Source organism: Sturnira hondurensis, unplaced genomic scaffold, assembly GCF_014824575.4.
Source record: "Sturnira hondurensis isolate 20B ecotype Veracruz unplaced genomic scaffold, ASM1482457v3 Scaffold0005279, whole genome shotgun sequence".
Lineage (NCBI taxonomy): Eukaryota > Metazoa > Chordata > Mammalia > Chiroptera > Phyllostomidae > Sturnira > Sturnira hondurensis.
In genome coordinates, this window is record NW_028077910.1 from 14,900,793 (window position 1) to 14,923,979 (window position 23,187).

Consider the following 23,187-nt stretch of genomic DNA (forward strand, 5'->3'; position numbering starts at 1 on the left):
CCACACTGCTCCCTGCAGGCCAGGCCACAAGAGAGAGGCACCAAGGGGACAGAGTGGGCATGGCCAGGAGGACAGGCCTGGGTAGGCGGAACTAATCCAAGCCACGTGGGGTGAGAATGTCTCAAAGCCATTCAAAGATTTTTCGGAATTTATCTGTAGTAGTAGGCTAATGATTGGGGACAAGGTTACCAATCCAAATGAGAATATGCCATTTTATAATTTCTTTCTATCACATCCTGTGAGACAAATTACAGATTTCTCAGAGCTGGAAACTAAAACAATAAGTATTTGGTCATATGAAACTGATTAATTGAAAGTACACAACACAGCTTCCGGTTGTTCTCTGTGCAAAACTAATATTTTTATGGTTAAAAAAGTTGCTCTTTTTCCTCATTTTAATACTCACAAGCTATATTTCCCAGTAACAGTTGCTAATCGCAATTGCTATTTCTATAGCAAATTTTTCTGTTACCACATGATACATTATGGTATAAGGGTACTTAATATGCAAATCGCTAACATAACTTAATATTATCTTCCCTCCTGTTGCTCTTTAATTTGGCATTGAGCAGCTGAGGTTTGAGGATTTAATCAAAGAGCACTGAATTAGGCAATTTATAAAATCAATTGAGGATTCTTTTAAAATTATTTAATTCACTGTTTACACTTCTTAAATTGCAAAATAATCTTAGAAATGCATTACCTGATTGTCGCTTCCACTGCTTGACCAAGAGGCACAGTGCGGGAGAAAAGGGCAGCTTGCGGGCCACAGGCAAACGTGTAGCCCAAAGCAAGTCAGTTATCTTTAAGTCTTCATTTTCATAAATGGAGACAATCATGGTACCTCCTTAATAGGGTCATTGAGAGGATTAAATGAAATAATCCACAGCAAGCATTAATGCAAGCTCTCATAAAGCAAGCAAAGTACCTGGCAGCTCTCATCAAGATGATGAATTTCAGAGCTCATACTGAAACACTACTGTTGATATATATTGTAAAGCCGCAATGTTCTAAAAACAATATTAACCATTATGCGTAGCCAAAACAATCAGAGCAGAAGCATGCAAAAGCATCATTCTCCACACAGCTCAGGGAGTCACCCCCACCAGGTGGCTGGCTCCCACATTATCTATCATGTGCTTGGGGCAGACAGCTAGGCTGAGCAGTAATTGCAGTTACTACAGGGGTAGGGGTGGGAGGAGCATCTGGCAAGGCTCCAGGGTTAAGCAAGGGCACCCCGGCCTCCAGGTGAGGCTGTGTTAGTAGAGGAAAGGCAGAAATCTGAGGCAAGAAGGACAACTGATGGATCAGAGGAGACAAGAATGGTCTAGGCACCAACAACGAAGATCAAGTCCAGAGAAAGAGGGCTGAGATTCTGTAAGCTGTAGGGGATCTAGTGAGAGTCAGGGCCCCAGAGAACCCCCGGGGGAGACACTTCACTGAAAGCGTTTGGACTGAAGTTCCAAAAGGAGCCACTGGTTATTGGAGGAAGCGCATCTCTTTATGACGGGCTTAGCTGAGGTGGGAGTGCAAAGGCAATAGATCCAAACCTTTAACTCACAGGCAAAGTGATTTCTGATATTTCCACCATTCAAATGGAGTCTTCAAAGTCTTTTACCTTTCACCTTATACTGACATTCACAGGGAAGCTACCCAAAACACTCAATGTTCACATTATTTTCCACTCACAAATCATGAGTCAAATACAAACTTTACTGAACTCAACCATTTCCCAGTGTGGTTCACGGGCGCCCTCTGGTGATACAGTAAGGCCAGCTAAGGCCATTTCCCCTAAAAATTGCCTTAAAGGTGCTGATTCACTAAGTATTCAATTTCTGCTGTCAGCTGGAAATAGATAGATCTTCTGCCACTGTTATTTGCACAGCTATAGACTCAACTTACTGCTCTCTCTCTGGAATCCACAACTAGGTAAAACCGTTCATTAAAGAATATAAAATGCGATCATCTAAAAACATTTCGAAGTAACCTTTGCTTGGCTGTTGGGAAGCCTGTTTGCAAATGAATAAACAGCATTACAAAGTAGTCAAGGAAGGCGTTTTTCTAAAATAATGTCCTCACACAGTTGTCACTTCTCCTCCTAACTTCCTTCAGTGCCCCAGTGACCATCGCAATGGTCACAATGGCCAAATCCACAGAACTCGGCATCACAATCCCCTGCTCATTTATTTCTTACCCCATTTTTCTGAACAAAGACTTTTAGCAGGTCCTTTTACCCCTTAACTCTGTACCCAGGCTTCTTACACTGTGGCTGCTGGAGCAAGTGCGACCTGCAGATGTGGTCTAGTTGTTCTAAATTGTCTTGCTGGTTGCTACCATTTAAAAATCTAGATTTCTGGCATCTCCTGCAGAAAGAAAGTGACCTTTGACAGCATGTGTCCTGCATCCCCACATAGCGACACATGTCCAGGAGCTCTGTGGGACCGTCATTTCAGGTCCTTGGTTAGCCAGTCACAACTCGGCCCACATCAGTCACGTGGGTGACCTGCCCCTATAGGCATTCAAGTTGCAACCCCCGAGTTTGCAATCTTTTTCAGTACTTTCTGTAAAAGTTCCCTTTTTAATCTGCATAACCAAGCCCATCTTCTACTACATTAGCAGCACAAAATGCTACCATAGGCACAGACTAAAAGGAAACAGATATTCTCAGTAATACACAAATGAGTAGTTCAGGCTGATGGCAAATACATCAATTCCCTCAGACCTGATAAAGTTCCTCTGTGTTTATGAATCATGTCCTCGCTTGGACACAGCAAACCCTCCCCATGGGCTCACGCACAGCAAATAAGCCTTATAGAACCTCCGACCACAAACCACCTGCCGCTGCCCAAGACTGCTCTCATGGAGCCAGAGCCCCAGCAATCGGGTGCTTGGCCAGTCAGACCGGCAGAGAGACGACGGTGCTCACCGGGGTGCTGCTGTCCGAGAAGGTGTTCATGCTGACCGAGCTGCTCAGCTTGTCCGAGGACATGGAGGGCGGGGATGCGCACCTCTTCTCCAGGGGGTCCTGCCGCTGCAGGTACTCACGCCAGGCTCGCTGAATGCTAAAAAAAATAAAAAATAAAAAAACCAGCACACACACAGTCACTCCCCTGTCACAGCCCACAGACTCAGAAAAGCACAAGGCATCTGAAGGAATTGGCTCTGGAGACAGGAAAGTGTCACCCATAGAATGTGTCACGGGAAGTCGGAAGACCTGGACTGTCCCTGTTCCACTGGTCTGACTTTCACAGACTTGACTAAGCTAAATCAGTCTACAAGTGTCAGCTTAGTCAGAAAAAGTCATCAGTCACAGGGGAACTACTTCGCACATGTAAATGTACTTTGATTTATGGAACACAAAATCTTTCCATTTCTCATCCTCTATTTCAAATGAGAATAATAAATAGGCTGACATATCACTTACTCATTCACTCAATGCAGCACTGCTGAAAACTGTGTCCGGGTCAACCCTAGGTTCTGGGCAGACTGCAATGAAGTGCTAGGGGTGACCTTCACACAGACTCAAGGTGAAGGGCATCCTGCGATGTTATACAGTGTGGTCTGCATGGCCAAACGCAGCGGCCCTGCTCTGGGACAGTACAGGCAAGAGCCCTGCAGTTATGGATTTTACATAGTGGAAAAGGAAACAGGTAATGTTCGATAAATAAACAAAGGAACGGCGGAGAAAAAATATCTGAGAGTGTTATGTACTACTCAGAAAATTAAAGTGACATGGGATGAGGTGGCTGCTTGAGATTTCACTAAGGGAGCTGTTTATTTGCTATGGTTAGTATCCCCCCAAAATGTCATCTTCTTTGGGGAATAGAAACCTCTTCTTCATGAACGCTAAGTAGTTTTCTTCCGCTTGGACTGACTTGTAAGCTTTGAGATTAACATCTAGGTTTTCACAGGTGATCAGTGAGCACTATCTATCCTCTCCCGGGAGCTAGCGGGACATGAAGACCGATCGTCAGGGTTCAGCCTCTGAAAACAGTTGCACTAATTCCTTCACTATCTCCTCTAGATTCCTGAAAGCATCTGATCTTCTATAATTCTTCTGCTTACAACTAGTCGTTAGAGCTGTTTTTGTAGAAACAAACTGATTGATTTTCATTGGCTAGAATGGTTCGAGGACCATCCATTTTCAACAGTCAAAGGATACAAAGAAGAGAGAAAATGCTACCGCGTTATTGAGTTTTCTCATGTTCCCCAATTTATTAAGGCTCTGTGAATTACAATGCTCAAGGAAAAGTCTGGAAGCTGCAGCGAAACTATACCTTGGGATCTGAGGCCAATTTCTTTGAAACTATGAAATGTAAGCTAAGAAAGGGCAGTGGCCCTTACTTAGAGGCCAGAAGCTTCTTTAAGGGGCTCCTCGTGGTTTGTAGAAAACTGCAAAAGTCAATATGGTTTAGGGCTTTTTTGAGGGCCCTCCAAATTATTTATGTACTTCAGGTTCCATTAAGCAGGAGCAGACCCTTACATTATATGCGCCCACTGTTTTATTATGCAATGCTTGCTTTAAATGCAACCCTTATTTATTTTTGTTTGATTTAAAGATTTCAAACACAAGCTCTGAGAAGATCCTGTAAGATTATATGCCTGACTCTTGTTGCTTCTTCTGGGACCCATTTTATTAAGGACCATTGAAATCTTGGAAGTGTTAGTGATTTCCATGTTCGCTAAAGCACTTGAAGTGCGGAGTGTCGCCCAGGGCCCTGCTGATGAGTTCTGTCCCCCAAGGACACCTCAAATCTGTAAAACTGCCCATCCAGGGCTTGAAAATCTGTGACATCTTAAAAGTAATTTTTATTATCATTTTTATTGAATTTATTTGGGATGACATTGGTTAATAAAATTATGTAGGTTTCAAGCATACAGTTCTATATCGATATTTGCATTGTGTTCACCACCCCAAGTCAAGTCTCCCTCCATCACTATCTATACCCTTTTCCTCTTTCTACCTCTCTCTACATCTCTCTACTTCCTCTTCCCTCTGGCAATAACCGTACTGTTGTCTGTGTCCAGGAGTCTTCTCTCTCTCTCCCAGCCCCCGTTCTTGCTCTGCCTTCCTCTCTCTCTCCTTGGCTATTCAGAAAAAAATAATAAGAAAATACCCACTCGAGATACGACATTTTAGCTTGTTGAACAGCAGAGGGCGGTGTGACACCTTTGAGGAACCAAACAATGCCGTCAAAACCAAGGTCTGCAAAGGGGAATGTGCACTTAAGCAACAACCCCTTTCCCTCTCGAGTTCTGTGGAATTTGAAAAGTGATGTATCAGTGGTCTTTACGGCAGAGATTAAGGGTTCAATATTCCTTTTACAGGCATGGATATTTTCTTTTTAATTTACAAGAGAATGTGGCAATACTGAAGACAGAAAGATCCCAGATGTCCCCTGGGCCATCTGAGGGCGCGCTGGGCAGTAGCTGCTCCTCGGGAGGAAGAGCCCGGTTAGCAGCACAGGGCATTGCTGCCGGCCTTTCACCTCTTCAAGAACAGCCAGAAATCTGGCTCCTTATGTGGAAGTGACTAGTTCTTAAATGTCCCTAAATAATTTTTAAAATTTCAAAATACATTGATTACATAAGTGGGCTGAATTTGAGGATGGGAAAAGAGGACACTACCAAAAAGGTCACAAACCTGAATGTCTCAGGAGACGCTAGCTAATTACATTAGCGGCTCTTTTGTGTGTATTCTCCCACTCACCCGTCACCGCAGGGGGGCTTTGAAGGCGCTGTCTTACCACAGTGGCAGGTTTGGGCTGTCCACCATTAATTTCTCTTTGTTCCAGCATTCGTTTTCTGTGGGGACCACTAACCTTCAATCCACGAACTTTTGGGGTAGAACAGATTGTAACCCTCCACTGCAGGGAACAGGCTGTGTGTCGGGGCTGACAAACCAGGGGGCAGTTCATGGCTCAGGTCAGGCCGACGCAAGACTGCCGGGCAAACAGGCCCCAGGGGATTGCTACCAATCCCCACACCATTGTTCATGTCCATACGTGATGCATGTATGTTCTTTGTCTAATCTCTTCACTGTCTCTCAACCCATCCCCACCTCCTTCCTCCTCTCATGCACATGTCAGTCTGTTCCTTGTTTCTGTGCCTCTCGTTCTATTTTGCTTGTTTGTTTATTTTGTTCATTAGATTCCAGCTACAAGTGAGATCGTATGGTATTTGTCTTTCACTAACTGGCTTATTTGACTTGGCATAGTAGTCTCCAGTTCCATCCATGCTGTTGTAAAAGGTAAGATTTCCTTCTTTTTTTTTAACTGCTGTGTGGTATTCCATTGTGTAAATGTACCACAGTAATGAGCAGACTTTTGAAAGGTAATTTGGACTTAATAGATCTCCATGTTGTTCCATCACAGAATAATACCTCATTAAAACATAAGGAGAGGGATTGCACATAGTCAACGAACAATTTTTAAATGAGGGTTTGTACTCAGAAGATCTCATTTTAGATCTCATTTTAGATCCCATTGCCATGGGCAAGACGTGACCCTGACACGAACGGCAGTGGCTGGAGGGATCTGGTGTGTCTGTTTCTGTCCTGGAGGTCAGGCCTCTGTGCTGACACCTGCACGCCTTGCACGTGTGTGTCGTTCCCAGACCCAGTTCCAGCCTTGACTCTCAGAATATATTCGTCTTTAGTCTTAGAGCTCTGCTGAAAGACTTCATTGTGGTGCTCTCTGTATTACTTTTGCTTTAAGTAAATTTTCTGACTTGAGAGGCTTGCCTTTGCTTGATCTTCAGAGAACCTGCCTTTTACCTCTCCCAAATGACTTTTTATTAATAGCTGTGCAGTTCTGATTGCTTCTGCCCTTTTGATGCAGTTTGATCCTCCAAGTCTGAAACTCAAAATTGCCTATGAATGTTCATGAACCAGGCAATGCACCCTTCCTGACATTTCATATAAATTCCACCCCCCTGCCCCACCACCACACACATTCTTCCCCTGCAGCCCTCTGCTTCCTTCCCATGGGGCTTTGCACTACCACAGGTGTAGTCTCTTTTAATCAAACTATTTGTTCTTTGTGCTGTCCCGAGTGCGAGAAAAGAGCTGGGAGCCTTTCCTGACCCACCCAACCCCCACCTGGGGCTCCCACATGTGCAAGTAAACAGTAAAGGAGATTGATGCCGGAGAACAATTCTCATCTTGCTTTATATATTTTTAAAAAATTATTTATTTATTTTTACAGAGAGAGGAAGGGGGGAGAAAGAGAGGGAGAGAAACATCAATGTGTGAGAGAAACACTGATCAGTTGCCTCTCCCATACCCCCAGTCAGGGACCTGGCCCACATCCCAAGCATGTGGCCTGACCGGGAATCAAACCTGCAATGTCTCAGTTTGCAGGCCAGGGGGGAGTTCACTGGGCCACACCAGCCAAGGCATCTTGTTTTATCTTTTATGTACAAAGACTGACCTGCCAAGGTACATCCCATCTCAGGATTTGCGGGGGTTGGGCTGTCCAGAAAATCCTCACTGGAACCTACTATTTGCTCTTCCTCATCGGGGATGGGAGAGGAGAGTTTCTGGAACAGCAGATGTGGTGGTGTGGTAACCTCACTTCTCTCAACCCACTGGGAAAAGGTAAATGTTCAGCTGGTTCCCACCAACCAACAGAAATCAGAAGACCCTAAGAAAAAGCCTGTTATGCCTGACAGTGACTCGGGAACCTGGGACAAGGCCCCATCTTTCACATTCAGTGCTCTGCAGGTCTAAAGAATGTCTCTTGGGAAGTGGGAATTTGTAGGGGTCTGCCAAGAGTCCCCTTGTGGAAGATACCAAGGTCATCCTGGGGGCAACAGCCCCAGCAGAGCAAGGGGAACAGCTTATACCATAGGTGGGGTGCTCAGGGGATACACCGTGGCCCTTCCTACAAGCAACAAAATAGCTTTTTAGGAAGCAACTGTCTGGAAGCTCGAGTGTGCACCGTCAATGAGAACTGGGGCAGTTGTGGGGTTTAGCATAGAAATACCATACAAGTAAAATGTTGTTTTGCCTTTCACCTTTCCTGTTCTTTTTATTTCTACCACTCAGGTCAACATTCCTACCTAAGGTCTGAAAATGATTTCCCTTGGATGAAGGGGAAAGCAAATGAGGGGTGAGAGAGGCGACCCAAAGACAGCAGTGGAGGAGAAAGAAGGGTGGATGGGAGAGCGGAGGAAGGTGGGGGGCAGGCTGCGCAGGTCTGAGGGGTACGGAGGGAGCTGTGTAACCTGTCATAAGAGTGAAGAATTTAATAACCAGATTAGACAAGAGTCACTGAACTGGACTAAATTCTCTAATAGGACTCAAATTCCATTATTGGGCAGATTAAGTTTTCTCCCCCTCATCCCCCACCGGTGAGTGGAATTGGGGTACAGAGTTCTTAGAAGAGATAAAACCACTCAGTTTGCATCCAACTGAGCTGAGACTCCTCCATCAGACCAGCTACACACCGAGTCCCAGCCTTTGTGAGCTGGCTAGAATCCCAGGCTCAGAGATACTTTTTTCTTTGCCTGTTCCTCCTGGCACCTGTCCCTCTGCCTCTGCAGATTAGAGGTAATGAACACTGAGAAACAGCAGGGAGGTTTCCTAACTTCGCTTCGGCATTCAAATTAAACACTCTAGTTGTGACACAGCCAACTTTCCTTCCCAGCACTTTCTCATTTAAGAGAGCATTATTATAAGAGAGAAATTCCTAAGGATAAAGAAACCCATGGTGTGGGAACTGACGTCTTGTGTAGTGAGGCTGACACACTGCTTACATGAAACGATTTAGTAGCCTGATTCATTATTCATTTAGTGAGCATAACGCAGAACTTCCTAGGGGAACCGGCTCATTCAGAGGCCATGTTTGAACTTTACCTTGAGAGGGAGCGCAGTCTGCTTGCTCAGAGGCAAGCTTTTTACTGATAACCAAGATTGATGTAAATTTATAGGGGCATGAATTAATATTTGTTTTCATCCCGCAGGATAGTATCTATCTGCTCCACTCCTTTCTCAGTTCCTAAATTCAGCCAGGACTTACTGTTTTGCAAAGTTGTACACCTCAGGGTTCCCTTCTTCAGGGTGGCTCCTTACCTAAAGATTCCTCTGGGCTTTTTTGCAAATGATTAGTGATCCTTGCCAAGCTCAGGCATACTTTGTTTCTTAGATGCATGCTTCTCAGAGTGTTAAGCTGAGTGTGTGTGTGTGTGTGTGTGTGTGTATTTTGTAAACCCTCCGGGGCAATTCTCATGTGCACCCCGAAGGCAAGTCAGAATGGGAAAGGGTCATGAAGCGGGCGTGACTAGTTTAAAATCGCGTCTGCAGTGATTATGATCGGTCCCTTCTCCACCTAAACACGGCTTTAAAAGGTTACCACCTTCAGATATGTTTTGTAATTTGCCTGTCTGACTTTGTATCATATTAGTTCCGTTTTTGTTAATATTGAGGTGTTTCTTAGCACAATTTACATGCAATAGTCATATATAATGGGGAAAGAGGACTCATATTTGGCCTTAGTAAGAGAGAATGAAAAGTAAGAGGATAGAAAGTGAAAGACAAAACATACTTTTCCAAAATATTTAGATGAGAGTGGAAGTAGGAAGAGTTGAAAGTGTGTGTGTGTCTGTGTGTGTGTGTATGTCTGTGTGATAAAAACATGGCCTGAGTAGAAATAACTGCGTTGTTCCAAGATGGAATTAACCAAGTCACTAAGATGGAAGACAGTGGGAACGGCTGCTGAAAGCTGAAGAACACTATTCATACTGAAAGGGGAAAACCTGGAAATGAACTGATGGCCATCAAATAATTCCCTATGTTATCCAGTAGATGGTGCTGTGTGCCCAGCACAGCTCTGTTACTGCTTAGACCAGAGAGGAAATACTGTAGAGCACACCAATGTGAAGCGAATGAATGTGCAATGCCTCTATCACAGAACTCCAGAGAGGTTCCGAAGTTAATAAAACAAGAACCTGAAAGCTAGTGCTTAAACTTTAAGGCAACTTACATTTTCACCTTTGATTCCAGAGGCTGGAGATTGAGGCGGTATTTTTCAATGTTGTTCTCCACATCCATGGCCACTTGGTGGCTGCAAACAGAAATAATGCCTCAGTATGGCACAATCCAGAAAGTTAATGTTTACAACAGTGATGCTGCCAATTTATATTTATTTCAAAGAGCAAATATATATTCAATTTTAAAAATTTTAATTTATTAACAGAGTACTGAAAGTTCCTATTAGTGGATAATGGATACACAATCATAGTAGAAATAAAATATTGTTTTGTCTCTAATATTTTCTGTTCTTTTTATTTCTGCCAGTCAGTTCAACATTGATATCTAAGGCATGAAAATAATTTCTCTTAAGGGAAGCAGAACACTGAACCGTTTCAGGGGGGCACAGAAACATAGGGAGAATGTGATAAATCCCATGGCGAGGTCCACCAGTAAGTTGTAGAGAGGATCTCATTCACCCGAGCAATGCCACTGCCACTGAATCTTGACTCCTTTTACCTTGTGACCTTTTCCAAAACTCCCACCCACGGTGAATGAAGATGAGTCCCTGCCCTGGAGAAAGCAGAGCACGATAGATGCACAGTAAGTGCTACTAAGGAGCCTGAAAGACAAGCCCTGGGTGCTATGATGTCCAGGAAAGGCCTCATGGACAAGCTGGCACTTGGGCTGAGTTTTGAAGAAGGGACAGGAATTAGGTAAATTGAGATGTGAAGGATTACACATAAAAGGAAGATAATAAAGGAGCGGAGGTGAAAACTTCAGGCTATTTTTAGATCATAAAGAGAGCTATTTGACAAAAGTGGATAGGCAGAAAAGTAAGAGTTGTTGGCTACATAATGTGTACAAATCACTGTCACAGACATTACATATATTAGCTTCTTTATTTCCCATGGTGGCCTCTATCAATTGAGTATTAGTTTCCTTGGGGTATAGCTGAGAAATCTACGGTTTGGAGTGATTACATTAAACTCAGAAGAAACCCATTAAAACTTAACTCTAACTACCACAAAGTACTACTTGGGGGATTTTAACATCAGACTTGTTAAACTTAATTCTGCTGACTGCAGTTTCATAAGTAAAGTATTTAACAGCCCAACCCAGTGCACATGCATGTGGTAAGGGTGTGTGTGTTTAAAACTGAGACAAAACTTTCAAGAAACGTCATTTCCCCAACTACCTGTACTGTTGTTCTCTGACATTTCAGATTTTTTAAAAGGCCAGTGGTTACCCATCAATTTACTTAACAAACCATTAATGGCTTGTGATCTACAATGTAAAAAAACAGTGCTACTGGGAAGTGTAAAGCATTTGAAGCAGGACATTGTGACAAATGGGGTATTGAGGAATGGTGTGCAATGGGAATGAGCAAAAGAGTGAAGGAAAATCCTTAGCAGGGTATTCAAACTGGCCAGATAATAAGAACCATGATTATGGTGATAGAAAAGAAAAGATGAGAGACTTCCAGACAAGATGGAGGCGCAGGCTGACACGCCACACCTACTCGCACAACCAAAAGGACAACAATTTAAAAACAAAAAAACAACCAGAACTGACAGAAAATGGGACCATATGGAAGTCAGACAATCAAGGAGTTAAAGAAGAAACACTCATCCACACGGGCAGGAGGGGTGTTTACCGGCAACCGGGTGGAGAGGACTCGTGGCAAGGCTGCCGCTGGTAGACTGGGGTGTGCTAGGCGGTAGCAGGCGAACCCGCAAGGCAGTGGCTGGTGGAGCTGGCGGTTCCACATTTGCCCACAGATAAAACTGTGAGAAACTACTGGGGCGTGGGATGGACCATGCAACCCAAGGCCGCAGTGCTGGGAAATAAAGCCTCAAACCACTGATTGAAAACACCTGTGGGGGTTGAGCTGCCAGGAGAAACTTTCAGCCTCACAGGAGAGTTCACTGGAGAGACCCACAGGGTCCTAGAATGTACACAAACCCACCCACAAGGGAATCAGCACCAGAAGGGCCCAATTTTCTTGCGGGAAGTTGGGGAAGTCACTGAAATCGGGCAGAGGGCATAGTAAGTGCCATTTTTCCCTCTCGGACCCCTCCCCCACATACAGAGTCACAACCCAGTGATGTGGGTTGCCCTGCCCTTATGAACACCTAAGGCTCCACCCCTCAGACGTAACAGGTGCATCAAGACAAAAAAAATGGCCCAAGTGAAAGAACAGATCAAACTTCCAGAAAAAATACAGTGAAGTGACAAAGAGATAGCCAACCTATCAGACTCAGAGTTCAAAATACTGGTGATCAGGATGCTAACAGAATTGGTTGAATTTGGTTGCAAATTAAATGAAAAAATGAAGGCTATGCTAAGTGAAATAAAGGAAAATGTACAGGGAATTAATAGTGATGGGAAGGAAACTGGGATTCAAATCAATGGTGTGGACAAGAAGAAAGAAAGAAACATCCAACAAGAAAAAAATGAAGAAACAAGAATTCAAAAAAATGAGGAGAGGCTTAGGAACCTCCAGGACATCTTTAAATGTTCCAAAGTCTGCATTATAGAGGTACCAGAAGGAGAAGAGGAAGAGCAACATGTGGAAAACTTATTTGAACAAATAATAAAGGAGAACTTCCCCAATCTGGCAAAGGAAATAGACTTCCAGAAAGTCCAGGAAGCTTAGAGAGTCCCAAAGAAGTTGGACCCAAGGAGGAACACACCAAGGCACATCATAATTACATTAGCCAAGATTAAAATGAAGGAGAAAATCCTAGAAGCAGCAAGAGATAAGGACAGTCACCTACAAAGGAGTACCCATCAGACTGTCAGCTGATTTCTCAAAAGAGACCTTCCAGGCAAGAAGGGGCTGGAAAGAAGTATTCCAAGTCATGAAAGGCAAGTACCTACATCCAAGACTGCTCTATGCAGCAAAGCTTTCATTTAGATTGGAAGGGCAGATAAAGTGCTTCTCAGATAAGATCAAATTCAAGGAGTTCATCATCACCAAGCCATTATATGAAATGTTAAAGGGATTTATCTAAGAAAAAGAAGATAAAAAATATGAACAGTAAAATGACAGCAAACTCACAATTATTAACAACCACACCTAAAACAAAAACAAAAGCAAACAAGTAGAACAGGAACAGAACCATAGAAATGGAAGATCACACGGAAGGTTATCAACAGGGGAGGGAGAGGGGAAGAGAGGGGGAAGAGGTACAGAGAATAAGTAGCATAGATGGTAGGTAGGAAATAGAAAGGGGGAGGGTAAGAGTAATACAGGAAATGTAGAAGCCAAAGAACTTACATGTATGACCCATGGACATGAACTGAAGGAGGGGAATGTGGGTAGGAAGGGGTGTGCAGGGTGGAGGGGACTGAAGGAGGGGAAATCGGACAAGTGTAATAGCATAATCAATAAAATATATTTTAAAAAAAGAAAAGGTAAGAGACAACATTTTGCTGGAGGCATTATTAGGATAATGCATGTATCTCCCCTTCTTTAGAAGGGAATAACCCAAGTGGTGGGGAAAACTTGGTAGAGCAGATGCATTCATACATGACCACTAGGTGGTGCTATCAGCCCAAGCTAGCTTTGTAATCACCCAGCTGGAAAGTGGAGGGGTGAGGGAAAAAGCTCTTTGTGCTGTTGGTATTCAGGGTCTGTTATTAATTCATCCATATTCACTCACTTTCAGGTATATTAAACATATTCTGTGTGCCAGCAGTGATGTAAAGCATAGGAGATACAATGGTGAAAGCACTGGACATGGCCCCTGTTCTTATGGCTTTACAGTCTAAGAGAAGATAAATGGTGAGTAATTATAAATGTGATGGATATTATTAAAGAGACCTAATCAAGGGTCGGTGGGCATGTCAAGTCTCATTTTTATAAACCTATGTTTTTGTAGGAACAGAGGCCTTACAACGAGGACAACTTAAGTTTTTATAAATCAAACCCCTAAATGACAAATTTTCTAATTGAGCCATAGAGATATAGGTGAGATGTTATGTATATCTGGTTGCAGATATATAGCAACTAGAGACAAAACTCAAGGTTTCACAAAGAGGACTTCTTTTGTAATATTAACAAATTTGCTATTTGGGGGTTACAATTTATATATCCTCAACAAACTATGAACTAAGAATAGTGTAGGCTTAAATTGTATAAGTTTAGTGCATTGCATCAATAATTGCCTGTGGGTGATGTCGTGATTACGTATATATCAGGAGAATATCCAACTTGCGGTCACACATTCCATACCAAAGACCCAACCCGATCCAATGTTTACGAAAAAAAAATAGCTGTTGGTGTAAGGTCTTATGTAAGTTCATAAATGATCATGATGTACAATAAAATCATAAGTGATCTCCTAATTCATGGCCTTACTAATTGCTCTTCTCTATTTGTTGACTTCAGTGAGTGCATGCGTGCCTGCCTGCATGCATGTGCGCACATGTGTGCATGTGTGTGTGTGCTCCCACAAGTGCGCTCACTTGGCCCTAGGCAAGGTCTCCGGCAGGACAGGGCTGCAGCCTCCCCCCTCCCCCTCACACTGCCTACCACAAAACCCCGTTGAGCATTCAGAATAACTGTAATGTTCCAAGGGGGGATAACCGATCAAGTTCAGTGACACCACTCTCACTGAACTTATGGTCATTTCCAGTAGCTGCGATGATTTACATCACACCTAAGTCGGCTCCAGCTGTAATGAAAGCTTAATCTGCTCACTCAAGTGTACCAATTTTTCAATCAAATCTGACAGCTTTCAAGGACACAGCCCTGCCCCAAAGCAGACCAGAAACATCTCCAGAATTCCAGGCAAATGGGTACAGGGTTAGGGCAGGGCGCCATTGTCTTCTCTTTGTCCTGGACAAGCACTGAAGGGAAACTTCCCCCATAGGCCTGTGTGTTTTGAGGGGAACTTGAATTCCCAGCCCTGATATTCCTCAATCATGATTGGGAAAAATAAGCATGCAAAGCAAACCAGCCATTCCCAGAAGTTGTTAGCGTTCGCAGGCCTCTAGATAATGAGAAGGAAAGAACAGGGTAGGAGGCAAAAGCCCTAGTAGATGCTATTCTTTTCGCAGATCTTCCCGAGGGCAGGGAGATGGGAAAGACACGTGCTGGTGTTGGTTGGTGAGAGGTTTCAGACAGCGCTGTGGTCCATTAGCAGGACAAAAACTTTTGGAGTTCACTTCTTACTTTAAAATCAATAATGAAAAACAAACAAAACCAGAGTTAATAGATAAATGGGCTGAACATCATAGAGAAAGCATGTCCTCAGAGAGTTAAGCTGCACGAGCATTATTGAATGCCCAAAAAGAATCTAAAATGCAGCTAGACCGCTGGTTCTCAACCCCAGGTCTTTATTAGAATCATACGAAGGAAGCTTTTAAGAAATACTCATCCTAGGACCTCACCCCCGGAGACTCAGATTCACTTTGTGTGGGGTGGGTGTTCTGCCAGGGCATTTTTCCAAAACTCCCTGGGCGATTCTAAGTGCAGCCACGGTGATGACGGACCTCATGTCATTCCAACGCTAATCTCCATGGGAGACGGGGGGCGCAAAATCTAATTTCTAGTTCCGCAAAAACTCTTCAGTTCTTATTGTTTACATATGATGGTGGTGGTGAGAGGGGTAGAAAGATTGGACTATTTAACTCTTATTTACACGTATTAATGAGAAAAGACATGACAATGACAATTGAAATCCATAGATAACTCAGGAACTTGGTTTGATCAAAGGATTGAAGCTCTCCTTCGAGTGGTGACATAGAGAATGCTTAGAATCGCTTCGTGGAATGAGCCCGAGAAGCTCTCTAGTCCACACACCCACCCCGGTGGAAGGGAAGGAGCTGGCATTGAGGGCACTCTTGTCCCAGGTGTCTCAGTGCTCGCAAGGAGACCGTCAAGCCAGGACTGTTATTGTCATGTTAAAAGATGAGGAAAGTGGGGCTCGGAGTGGTGAAATAATTGTTTCCACACGGACAAAGCTAGGAAAAAGCAGAAAGAATAAAGTCCAAGAGTTCCCATTTTCAGGAATACTTTCAGCAGCATCTCCAGGGACTGGTCGTTCACACTCTTCTTGGGCACTTGAGTGTCGGGCAGCTCACTCTTTAACAGAGAAGTCTGTTCTGCTGGGCAGGCTGACTTATTACAAAAATTATTCTTTTTCTGAGTCACAAGCCTGCTTGTTGATCCTTATTCTGCTTTCTCGGGCAAGAAGAGCAATTTAGCCCTTCTTTTAAAGGAAAAATTCCTTCGAATGCTTAAGGAGAGCCATTATGTCCTCTCTGAGATTTCTTTTCTCCAAGCTACCCACATCCTCAGCTTCCTGGAGTAGTTTCACGTGGTTTCAGAATCCTCATCTTTTCATTGACCTCTTCTGATGCTCTTGGGGATGTCAAGGTGCTTTTAAAACGTGGCGCCCAGAGCCAAGTGTGACACCCATATGGGCTTCTCATTTGGACTTAGAGAGCGGTTGAGAGGGGGAGACCGGGGGGCATTCAGACCGGGGTTTGATTGTCATCCTTCCTCACAGCTCTTAGCTGGGCTTACTTATGCCAGTGCTGAAAGCTCCCTGAGCCTCTTTCCTTGTCTGTAGAATGGAAATAATAATGCCTGCATCAGAAGGCTGTGGTCAGAGTTCCATGAGGAAATGTCTATAAGCCTTTACTCACACTGAGGACATTGTAAACACTCAGTAAATGATAGTTAATTTTTTTCTCCCTTTACCTTGACAATGCATGACCATCAGTCAGTTTAATATTGTGGTAATGTTTTTAGAAGCCATTTAAAATCATGGTCTCATGTTAACATCAGATAAAACCCCTAAACCTTTACCCACAAAATGAAATCAGAACATATCTCTCACATGTTCTAATTGTACAACTTTTTAAAAACCCAAAGGGAAGTCTTTACTTTTATCTCTGTTCAATTTCATCTTTTTCTTTCTTGCCTTTTTTATCTGTTTTTTCCATTCTGCAGTATTATTTTGAATAATTAATTTTATTCTATTAATCATTCTATTAGTTTTTCTATTAGTTTTGTGTAACCCTTGTGCTTTTTTGCAAATTCATGATTGCCTTCTATAGACATCCCTGATTAAAAGCCAAAGACAGAGCAGGGTTATGTTTGCAGCCCTCAAACTTACACCAGAGATGTCTCCAGGCATCACATTACTCTGTTAATCAGTATAGCTTGTGTGTCAGAGCTCGTCTCATCATAAATCTGTCTAACTACATCTCAAATGAGACACACAGCTGGGTTGTGACCTCAACGACAACATAACAAACTGTCCAATTACTTAATCATTTTTGCCTTGCCAGGTCATTTCTTTTTTTCATGAAAGCTTTACAACCTTGCAAATAATGGAATTTCCTTTAATATTTTTACTTACTTTTCAAGTAAATATTTTCCATCATTAACTTGTTCTAAAGGATTCTGCAATCTTTTCATTTCTTCCTGTGGGGGGAAAAAAGAAGTGTCTTAAAAATTGACCCATGTACTTATGGGCAATAATATTTGAGGACAATTATTAGCAAAATTGAGATAACACACTATTAAATGTTCTGGGCTTTGCCATGAGTAAGTGCTTAAACAGAAAACAATTTCATCTTTGATCAAATTGGAGTACGATATTGCCAATCAAATTCTGTGATTTTTTCAACACTAAAGATAATGTTTCCTGTTATTTTTCTAGAGTCGGGATATGTTAATATAGATCCATCCACTCAAGTGTACTCTGCAGTCTGTGTTGTGTTTGCTGGTTGCTGGATGGGGGGCTCTGAAGAACATGAGCTGAGTTTGGCCTCTCAGTAACCACCCTCTCTTGTCTCTTGGTAAATCTCAACAACCTCTTCCCTTAGCCCCAGTGCTCACACACACACACACACGCTCACACACACACAAGCCCACATCCCTTCCCATCCCCCTGGCTACAGTGACTGGTTCAGGAATGTGCTGGAAGTCCGCCCAGGTTCCTGGTGCAGTTGCCTGACCTGTGAGGTTTAAGGAAGGCCCACAGAACCCTGGTGCTGGGAAGACCACCATTGTTTCAGGCCGCACTACTTGCCTCATTATTGCAAACTGTTGAGGTGCCGAGAGGAAACACCAATTAAGATTAAATTACTCATGTGCCCCTAAAAGAGCATCAGGCTAAGTCTCAACATGCTTCCACCACCAGCCATCAGGGCCTCCTAGGCCATCCCTCATTACCCAGGCTCTTTAACTTCACAACGCACGGTACATCCCAACATTTGAGCAATCATTCAGCTCTTCCAAATCCCTCAGACCTTTCCACTGAGCAATTTAGGATGCACAGCCTGCCATCAGCGAATTCTCTATTTCCTCAGTTTCTTTGGACCTTTGTTTAATCATCTTGTTCTAACTGCACACTGCCTTCATGTTCTGAGGACAGCTAACTTTTTGGTAGAGCAAGAAGATCAAAGAACTCTTTAGGAAAGAGTTTTAGCATGGAGAGGATTTTGCTGTTGACAAACTTGGCTGAGTCTCTGATCATACTCACCCCCTGCAGTCCTCTTAGGAGGTGCCCATGTCTTCCCCACACACCACACAGTACATGGCCTAGAGCAGGGATGGGTCCAGACTCTTTCTCCTCATGGCTGCTTCCAGATTTCCCTCATCCCTGCAAACTCTTAGCTGCTCTGGAAACATGCCACGGCCTTTCTAGGCTTCTGTCCTCTCCGCTTCCTTATCTATCCTTGCTCCTCAGGAGGTCTTCACCAGTCCCCAGTCCCATAACTTTAAATACCTACCCTGACCTGTCCTTAAACTCCACCTTATAAGTCCACTCACCTACTTAACAGATCTTTCAAGTTCAAAACCAAAGTCTTGATTTCCCTGCCTATACCCTCTCACCTAAACGGCCTTCTTCACCACTGCTGCCTCGTATTAGTAAATAGTGTCACTGTTGACCCAGACACACAGCACTGAAATGCAGGAGTCAGCCTTTATTCCCTTCTTTCTCTCACGATTCACAGTCAATCAATCAGCTAATCTTGTTGGGCCCAGTGGAGAAATACATCCAGAATTTGACCAATACTTCTCAGTCTGGTCTAAGCCAATCGTGGTAGACTCCTGTCTCCCTGCTTCCAGTGTTAGCCCAATGCAGTCACCTCTTTCATCAGCCAGCATGCTCTTTTAGTACCTGGGCTTTCTTTGCTAAGTGTGTGAGATGCATATGTCATAAGTGTACAGTGCAGTGAATTTAGAAAAATGAATGTACTGGTAGAATCACCACCCAAAACAAAATATAGAACATTTTCCTCACTGCAGAAAGTTCCTTTGTGGCCCTGTGTAGTCAGTTCCCCTCTCCTAAAGGCAGCCCTGCTCTGATGTCTATCATGGTGGATTAATTTTCCCTGTTCTAGAATATCATATGAAATTATCTATTTTTCTTTTATCTGGCCTAATTTACTCAACATTATATTTTGGCCTTAGTTTCTTAACCAATGTTAATTGTTTAAACTTCACTTTAGTATTTGGAAAAATTTATTTCCTTCCTCTGAATTTGAAAACAGAAACTTTTGAAATGAGAGAAACACTGGAGCTGCAATAGAAGTATTTGCTGCTGTAAGAAACACTAACTGGAGGAAAAAGGTAACAGAACAGAGAGTGTGGAGGCCAAAAAAACAGCCAAGGAGCCAGAGCCCTGGTGATGCTGGGAACTTCTGGGTCAAACTGGAGCTGATATTGATGGATTTTTCAGTTTCATGAGCAACAGATTCTCTCGTTTGCTTAAGGCAATTTTGGCTGAAATTTTTCTCTCTGTCTCTCTCTCTCCCTTTCTTTTTTGAACTGAAAGAATCCTAATTCAGAACTTACAGTTTAAGCCATAACCTAGGACTGCTAAATATAAAATCGCTAGATATAAAATCCTAACTTGATGAGCCATAGAACTACAAAAGTTCAGAGGTGTTGTTGCTTTTATTTCATTTTATTTTGGCAGTGTCTTAAAATTTTTCTCATTTGGAATCCTGATGGATGAAGCAGGTTATGGTCCTCAGTTCCTATTTATTAAAGACTGCCGCGTTTCTGTCCAACACTTGTGTGACAAAGCTCAAAAGAAGAATATTTCGGTATCCTCTGCAAAATTGCTGTATAAGACACTGCACATTTTGCTCCTGATTCTCTTACATAGAATAAGGTTTTAGGATTTAGTACCAGAGGATAGTTTCTCATTTTGATAGAATAGTGCGCACTTCTTTTCATCCACAATAGCAACTTATGTCTTACAGAGGTTGTTTATTTTGCCTTGGCTGCCAGAAGCTTAAGCTAAATTAAATATTCAATTGCCAGAACTATTTTTCCAGGCTGTTAGTATAATTATTCCACTCCCCCTTCCACTACATGATGTGTGAACTGCTTTATTTCTTAATGTAACTCTCCTACATGTGCTTTTTTCACAGTTAGTAGAGGCAAGTACTACATAGGCAGGATACATATGATAAATGGGTAAAGATGGAGATGATGGAGAGACAGATAGATAAATGGTAGAGATACAGCATTCCTTTTCATTGTATATGTGGCATTCTATTTTCAAGGTAAAACTATAGATTTTGGGTCCTTATTCTAAGAAGAAGTCTCCCCATCTCCCCTCTATTTCTCCCAACCCCCGTCTCTCTCACCTCATCCTTCATCATATCCCCTCCTTCCTCCAGTGACATAAGCAATAAATCCAGGTCATACAAAAGGCCATCCTTGAAGCCCCTTTCCAGCAAGGAAATAGGTTGGATAAGACCCCTTAGTTATTTCTGAAAACCGGGAGAATTTTTACGTTTCATAAACGTTTTCTTTTTTACCCCTCCATTAAGATTAGGAAGGAGACTGAGTTGTCAGTAGTCCCAGCACTTTCTTCTCTAAGCTGTGCCTGTGGCGTGCCTTCTTCTTTTCTTTGGCTGTGGGGACTTGGGGGCAGGAAGGACAGGGCCTTTGTGTTCTGACTGCCCCTCTCTTCGCCTTGGTTCTTTCAGAGCAGGGAGCTTGCCCGGATCGGGAGGGCTTTGAAGCGGTACTTTATTCAATCTGACTATCCGCGTTCTAGGAAATCATATTAAACATAAGGTCAATGACTAACAAGAGCCTTCTGAACAGCTGCTCTGCTGACAATTTGGAGGATTGATTTCGTCATTTGGTTATTTAAGCTAACTATACAAAAACACTTCAATTCAATTGGCCAACCCATGTCCTCATTTTCTACGAGATAGGTAAGGAAGATGGCTTGCTCAACAGATCTTCACTCAGTGTTTTACTCTTTGAGAAAGTTTTGTTTTAATTTCCATTAAAAATATACAGATTGGTCTTTCCAATCATTGGTTTCTCCCCCTTGTCCTCTTTGTCTCTGCTGTCATGTCTGGCAGTGCCATCTCCCTACTAGAAACCAACATAGCTCCCAGTGCTTTCAGATGGATTCCACCGTCTCCACCAAGGGCCGGTGCACTGGGACCCAGGTCGTCTCTCCCAGCTCCATGACCATGCCCTGTCTCACACTCTCCCTCTCCAAGTCAGGCGATGTGAAACTCCACACAGTCCCGGAACTGACATGCTTTCTCACTGGGCATTCGAAGACAGTATGTGGACATTCGAAGACAGTGGGTCCCCCACTCTTCTGCTGGCCTGTTCCCACTCTTCCTTCAGGAAGACCCCAACTTGTCCTTCCACCATACAGTCTTTCCAAACTCAACAGGAGGGCGGGGCACCCCACCCTGCTTCTTCAGCATCCTGGGGGGATCCTTATTTTAGCATTATCTCTTCACCCAACTGTCACTGCCCCCACTAGGCTCCTTGAAGTCAGGGGTGGTGACTTACTCACCTTAAGGTGACTATTCCCCAGATGAGGCATTTAGGAGATGCTTTATTTGTTGAATAAAGAGTTGAATGCATCAACCTCACTGGGATGAAAAGAAACCTTAGTAGCCTCCTAAATCCCAAGAAGTTGTGAGTCCTCTGTTGATTCTTTTCTGCCCCTCTATTTATACTTTTTAAAATCACTCTGTAGCTTTCTCTTTAATTTAACATTATATTTTCCAACTTTATGGAGGTATAACTGACTGTTAAAGTTGTATATATTTATGGCAAAAATTTGATATGTGCATACATTGTGAAATGATCAAAATCAAGCTAATTAACATATTCAGCACCTCATGTATTTTTCATTTTCTTTTTCTGTGTGTGTGTTGGTGGGGAGAACACCTAAGGTGGCATACACTACAGTACTCCTAACTGTAGTACACGGTTGTACATTAAATCTCCAGAATTTATTCATCTTGCATAACCTAAACTTTATACCTCCTGACTGTCACCTCCCTAATTATGCTCTTTGCTTTTCTCCACTCTCCTTTGTGCTTTGAGAGGCTCATCATTTCGGACTTTATCAATCCGACCCCTTTGCTCTGTGGCTTTGGATGGAGTTTGAGCAGTGGGAGGCCCTGGCATGAAATCAGAGGGTGGCAGAAGAAATAAGTTGTCAATTCAAGGGTCTAGCCACAAGTTTCTGGCTCAGTGTGACTCACCAGATAAGGGGAAAATTTCTACCGTGCTCTATTGAACTTGTGCCCCTTTTTTTGAAATTTGGGTTAAGCCCCCCTACAAACTACAAGTAGAATTATTCAAATATGACCCACATATATAACATTTCATACCCCGTAATCCCATTTCTCCAAATGAAGTCAGTGTTATACGTGGCTGTGAAATGTAGGCCATACTGTTGGGAGAACAATTGACTGACTACTTGGCAAAGCTGTGCTTCCTGCTATTCCGAAGTGACTTGCAAGTGGACTGTTAGTCTGGACAGTGGAGGCTGGATTTCCTTCCTTTGCGTCTGGCTTCCGCCTCCACCTTAATCCCACAGATATTCCTCCTGTCACTAACAGAAGAATGTGGCTAAAAGGTTGGACCAACTCACCTCTTTGGCCACGTGGTCCCTTACCCTGCCCAACAACATCATACCGTTCTTGTGTTTCTCTGTCTGCCACTTCCACTGTCTAAAAAATAAGCAGGGTATGTTCTTTGGATCAGTTTAAAATCAGAAGTCCACGCAAAATGGCTTTTTCTGTAAAGTGCACTTCTGTCTAAAAGGTTTGTGTGGACTTCCACCTTTTAACTTTTCTTACTTCTGCCCTGGCCATTTAATGTTCTGCACATCCCAGAGCATGCAAGGTAACTTAAAATGCAAAAACAATCTGCAATTTACCTCGCTGTGTGGCTATAGTCACAA

The 23,187-nt window shown here is 43.1% G+C and overlaps 1 protein-coding gene across 1 annotated transcript; it reads right to left on the reverse strand.

Moving 5' to 3' along the window:
• Positions 1-2,896: 2,896 nt before the first annotated feature.
• IQCJ (IQ motif containing J) lies at positions 2,897-22,914 on the reverse strand. Its single transcript, XM_037046704.1, has 4 exons — positions 22,876-22,914; positions 17,350-17,414; positions 9,984-10,064; positions 2,897-3,062 (listed from the first exon to the last, which is right to left on the reverse strand). The coding sequence occupies exons 1-4, from the start codon at positions 22,912-22,914 to the stop codon at positions 2,897-2,899; spliced, it is 351 nt and encodes a 116-aa protein (XP_036902599.1).
• Between the last annotated feature and the right edge of the window lie 273 nt (positions 22,915-23,187).

Bases quoted from the DNA above. Each gene is read 5' to 3' on its own strand.
- IQCJ (XM_037046704.1), bottom strand. From the start codon at position 22,914: ATGTTGTTGGGCAGGGTAAGGGACCACGTGGCCAAAGAG. The intron at 10,065-17,349 runs GTAAGTAAAAAT...TTCTGTTTGCAG, and splicing joins GGAAAATATTTACTTGAAAA to CCACCAAGTGGCCATGGATG. The intron at 3,063-9,983 runs GTAAGTTGCCTT...TATTTTTTTTAG, and splicing joins CTGGAATCAAAGGTGAAAAT to CATTCAGCGAGCCTGGCGTG.